At 34.5% G+C, this 5,871-nt stretch overlaps 1 protein-coding gene and 1 non-coding gene across 2 annotated transcripts; both read right to left on the bottom strand.

Annotated features, from left to right (window-relative positions):
* Positions 1-3,576: 3,576 nt before the first annotated feature.
* Positions 3,577-5,316, bottom strand: LOC111919803 (pentatricopeptide repeat-containing protein At4g21170). The gene has a single exon (XM_023915391.1). The coding sequence runs from the start codon at positions 5,314-5,316 to the stop codon at positions 3,577-3,579; it is 1,740 nt and encodes a 579-aa protein (XP_023771159.1).
* Positions 5,317-5,481: 165 nt separating this feature from the next.
* Positions 5,482-5,561, bottom strand: TRNAL-UAG (transfer RNA leucine (anticodon UAG)). Its single transcript has one exon. It is a non-coding gene; the product is annotated as a tRNA-Leu (tRNA).
* Between the last annotated feature and the right edge of the window lie 310 nt (positions 5,562-5,871).

Genomic DNA, 5,871 nt, shown 5'->3' with positions numbered 1-5,871 from the left:
AGGCTTAGGATAAGGCCCATATGGGGGTTGAGGCCAATTTGGAAAATGGGCCATTCGAGGGCCCTTTGTGGATCTCTTGGTTGGGCCTTGGTGGCCCATTGGGTTTGGGTTATTGTGAGCCTGTTTGGGTAGGGCCATATTTGGGGCATAGTGTTGGAGTGTAGCCTTGCATAGTTTTTGATTATGGTGTTGGGTTTTTGTGGCCCAGTTTAGGAGCCAGTGTGCAGCAGTAGCAGCAATGTAGGATTTCTCGTGTAGCGGTTGAGGTGAGTCTTCTCACTATATTTACCTGTGTGGTAATGCATGAGTGACTGAAGGGTCTAATTTGTGTTATTGACCGGAGGGTCTTATTTATGTTGTTGGTCGGAGGGTCTTATTTATATTATTGACTAGAGAGTCTTATTTATATTTCTGACCGGAGGGTCTTATCTACTTTATGTGTTATTATGCATTCTGTCTTTGTGACTTATGTTGTTATATTATTATGTATATATGTTGATCTATGACCGGAGGGTCCATTCTGATCTGTGAGACCGGAGGGTCTTCACTGAGACACATGACCGGAGGGTCCATACTAAGCCGTGAGACCGGAGGGTCCTCACTAAGACACATGACCGGAGGGTCCATACTGAGATATAGCCATGAGAGGCTTATTATTTGTGTATTTAGTATTTTGGGGAACTCACAATGCTTCGTGCTTACCATGTTGATTTAAATGTGTTTCAGGTACTTATATAGATTTCGTAACGGCGGAGGCATGATTGTACACATCCATCGGCCTATGGAGATTTGAGGATTTTGGGATACTCTGATATTGTTGATAATAACTTACAATTTATGTGATGACTATAATTTTTGAGAATTAAAAATAAAAAAATTGTCTTGAAATTTGAGGTGTTACAGTTGTCCAAGTTGGAATCACCACTTTAACAAGTGAGTGTATAGTTACTTTCATCTTACACATAGGTATGAAGTATTTAATAAAAATTACGTGATATGTGTGCATATTATTTGTGTTGCCGATATATATGTTGGATGAACGATTTATAAATGTTTTAAATGATTTAAACTGTATATGTATTTTATATCTACGAATATGTTGGGTAGAACATGGGTAGATGAATGATGAGGGGTGAAAGATGATATAGATGAATATTGACAGTTGTGCCACAACCTGTAGATTTTGTTAAACTACGATGTACTCTAAACATCCTAGCAGTTGCGCCTAAAGGATAATATCACAGCTGAGCCTAATAAAGAAGATCATAATCCTAGCAGCTGCGCCTAAAGGATAATATCAGTAGTTGAGCCTAAAAGAGAACATCATAATCCTGGCAGTTGCGCCTTAATGATAATATCGACAGTTGCGCCTAATAGAGAACGTCATAATCCTGGCAGCTGTGCCTAAATGATAATATTGACAGATGTGTCTAATAGATAACATTAGCAGTTGTTCCATAGGCAACGATGGACTTCGTGCCTATTCCTTAGGAATGAATGAGTGAATGATAGACGATTCTTAGGGTAGATCCTTAAGAAATAAAGAAGATAATGGGGATGGGTAATTGAGTTAATTGTTTGATGATGAAACATAATAACTTTATTATTGTGGGTTGAAAACCTTATGTACTCACCAGGTTTCCCAACCTGACCCATTCAGTTTATTTGTATAACATGTGTCGATACGAAGCTACATTACACTGAAAGATTAAAGGAGATATAAATCACTAGTGTAAATGAATATAAGGTCTGTTTATGCTTATGTTTCTGTATTGACGATGACATCCCAAAATTTTAATACAAAAAAAAAATATTTCTTTGGAATGCTTTGATAATATATTTATCATGTTTTTCTAGGAACAAAATCCGCAATATTATTCTTTAAAAATGATACTCTGATTTTCAAATAAGCATAAATAAAATTTTTTAAAATGACTGTGAATTTGGGGATGTCACATACTCTTGGAAGTAATTAGTAATTCAAGATTGTCATGACTATTAGTGGATTGACCATAGTGATTGCACATAGAATATAGATTATGCTAACACTCATGAGTACTTAATAGAGATTTAAATATTGGACCAACCCACGCTTAGATATTACTTCATGGATATAGTCACGAGTAATTCTAAGACGATAATATCTTCTATTCTTCAAACCTAGATACATGTGGGGTTTTTCTCTATGATTATATTATGCATTGGTTTACTCTAACGCTATCTGTAACTGGTAATTATAAAGGGTATGTCCATGTGTAACATGATGAAATAGACAAAAACTATGTAGTCGAAGTTTATTTGTTCCTTCTGCCTTAATAGGAGAAGCGATATTTATGGACCCCTTAATGATTTGGTGCTGATATCTAAAGTCCTTGGCCGAGCCTTCACTGAAATTGATGTGTTCAATTTAGTAGTCAGATGAAGTCATCACAAATCTATTTCAGGATACATAATCTTGAATTCTGAGATTGACCATTATCTATGTCTCAAGTTCATATAGATATCATAGAACGAATGAATAGTTAATCACTTATCTAAGGATTGAATCTAGATTAGATCAAGAGTTCGGTAGTTGCATTGGATGGCTAACTCTCTGTTGATTATTGGATAAATATTAGACCTCATAATGACTTGTCTAAGTGTGAGACTGTTGGAAATAGTGTCCATGGTCATTAACTATTGGTAACATTTCTAATAATAACAAGTCCCTTTTGAATATATCCAAGCTTGTTAACAAGTCCTAAAAGGTGGCAGAAATAAATTTTGGAGTAAATTACACGAATGGTCCCTACGGTTTAGGGTAACTTACGCGTTTGGTCCCTAATTTATTTTTTTAACCTGAAAGGTCCTTACTGTTTGTTTTTGTTACACGATTGGTCCCTGTGTTACCTAAAAAGACAATTTTGTCTTTGATTTTTTAATTTACTTAAATAAGCACACCCCTAACCTCACCCCTCACATTACCTTACCTATCCCATCATTTTTCCCTATTTAAATAATAGTTCTTTTAGGTAAGATATGGACTAAGCGTGTAACAAAAACAAACAATATGGACCAAGTATGTAACAAAAACAAATAGTAAGGACCTTCCGAGTTAAAAAAATAAGTTAGGGACCAAACGCGCAAATTACCCAAACCATAGGGACCATTTGTGTAATTTACTATAAATGTTGGCTTTGAGTTTTATGCTTTAGGTGGTTAATTGTTTCAACTAGAATATGTGTTTGTATTCAACGTGTGTAGTTCTTCAAGTAACATATTTTATTCAACTTGTGTAGTTCTTCAAGTAACATATTTTAATGGGAAATAGTTTTGACATTCATATCAATTTGTACTTGAATTTTGCCTTCTTGAATATCTATTGTTGATTATGGTGGCGTTCAAGTTATAGTCAAAAGCTAACTTTTTTCACATATATAGTGTTTTACTCGTTATGCATCATTATGCACATCTCAATGTCTCAAAAGTTTTCTAAAAACATAATCCTTTTTTGCAAAAAAAAATAAAAAAAGAAAAAGAAAAAAGAAAAAAGAGAGATACAAATGGGCATCAACTCAATTCATACAAATATCACTTCTACCTAAAATTACAAATCAATTGTTTATATAATTTTGCGCTAGGTTTAAGTCCAATCTGCAACATTTCATCATGCAAAATCATGCCTTTTCTCATCTCGTTTCCACGACAATACCCATTAATCATGATCACGAAACTTTCACTAGTAACCAAATTCTTAATTCTCATGTAATTAAAGATTCTTTCCGCATCTTTAACCCTAAACACCTCCACAAGTCCATTTAGAAGTAAATTATAAGTTGTTGAATCCAAAGTTAACCCGTTTTCCTCCATTTGATCATACATATTAATGGCCAAATCGATTTGCGTCCTCTTGCAATAATGCTTAACTAAAAAACCACAACACAAAGCTTCAAGAAAGATGGATTCTTGAAAGGCCAAATTCGCAAGTTCTTCTGCTTCTTTCCATTTTCGTTTCTTGCATTGAGAGATTATGTAGTTTGATAATGCCAATGAGGATGGTTTATACCCTTTTGAGATCATATCTATAAGTAAGGTGTTAATTGCTTTTGATGGATATTCGTTGCAAAGAATGTTAATAAATTCGTTATAGAAAACGGGGTTTACTTGAATTCCTCTATTTTCAATAACTTGATGAGTTTCTATTGCATCTTTCACACGAGCTTCCATGGACAAGGCTTGTAGAATGCAACCATAAGTCTTGTTTTGTAATGAGTTTTGCAGATCACATGATATCTTGAAGAACATGTCAGCTGCATAAGTCTTTCTCATGTTGCAAAGGTTTTGAATCAGTGAATCATGATTGATTAAAGGTTTTGAAATGTACCCTTTTTCTACCATGGAGTCCATTGTGAATTTGATTACTTCTTCGTTCTTATATTTACATGCACCATTGAGAATTGAAACACAAGTGTTGAACCCAGGATTGAGATTTCTCTTGGACATTTCATCGAACATGTGGAGTGCGACTTTAAACATTCCCATTTCACTGCCACATTCGATCACTAAATCGTATATTAAGGGATCATGCATACCCATATTGATGATTCTAAGCATTGCTTCAATCTTGCCTTGTTTCCCAAATATCTTAGCAAGTATACGCCATGTAAACCCATCGATTAAAACCCCGTGTCTAATCACAACAGCATAAAAACACAATCCCAGCTTAACCTCATTGTTCTCTTGTAACGCATTAAGCAATGTATTATATGAACGAATCGGAAACACTTCACTAGCATCTGAAGTAAGATCTCTAGTCAGATTAAAAACCTCCAAAGCTTGGAAACACAAACCCTTTTCACAATACCAACCAAGAACACAATCGAATACTACTAAAGATTCTGAACTACAAAATTTCACATCTTTAGCACATGACTTGATCAGAGATTGAACAATTTGAGCAGGTGGGTTGTTTTCAAGTAGTGAATTTAAGATGGGCTTTGAAGGATTAACCAAACCAGAACCGATTAAGAGATGGGTCATTCTGCATTGAACAGTGAGGTCTGGTTGAAAAGCAGCGTTCTTGATTGCCCATTTGAAGAAATCTAGTGAGATTTGAGGTTGGGTTTTTGTTGTGTTGAGGATTTGGAGGAAGAGAGATGGGGTCAATTTGGATTTGAGATTTAGGGTTTGGAGAAGTGAAGGCCAATTGTGTCTTTGTAAAAGAATTGATGAGATTTGAGAGACAAAATGAGATTGATTAATTTGGGATCTCCAATTTTGAGACGAATTTGCTTTGTTATTGGAGAGTGCTTTGATCAAGAGCTTGCTTTTCTGCATAATCTTCACCAGGTTTTTGAGTATGGAAAGTGGAAACCAGAAAACAAAGCAGATTTCTCATCAGTTCGTTCTTACTTTTTTAATATAAAATATTTTTAATTATTTATTCAAAAAAAAAAGATATAAATGTATATCATTTATGTATTTTAAAGGAAAACAAAAATATGACAGCTGTGGGATTTGAACCCACGCCCTTTCGGACCAGAGCCTAAATCTGGCGCCTTAGACCACTCGGCCAAACTGTCTGAAGATGAATTGTTATACTATCATAACTATAAATTGTGTCCATAAGTTTGCCTATCTTGGTATTATTAAAAAGCAATTTAAAATGTTTAACTTATAATCAAATATCTTGTTGAAGTTATGTGTTATATGTTTGATTACTTGGTATAATATAAATGTTATTTTTTTGGACCAAGGAAATAGTTCTTTCGTCAACCAATTATTTTGAATTATCCTAAAGTTTTTGCATTTTAATGTTTGTAAAACTAACCATTCACATTATCACATACGTTGTGTCAATTACACCCTCTACAACTTGGGTGTCATGCCCTT

Source organism: Lactuca sativa, chromosome 4 (genome assembly GCF_002870075.4).
Source record: "Lactuca sativa cultivar Salinas chromosome 4, Lsat_Salinas_v11, whole genome shotgun sequence".
Taxonomy (NCBI): domain Eukaryota; kingdom Viridiplantae; phylum Streptophyta; class Magnoliopsida; order Asterales; family Asteraceae; genus Lactuca; species Lactuca sativa.
This window is presented reverse-complemented; position numbering and strand designations above follow the sequence as displayed.

What these genes read in the sequence shown, in the direction of transcription:
- LOC111919803 (XM_023915391.1), bottom strand. Translation starts at nt 5,316, where the DNA reads ATGCAGAAAAGCAAGCTCTTGATCAAAGCACTCTCCAATAACAAAGCA.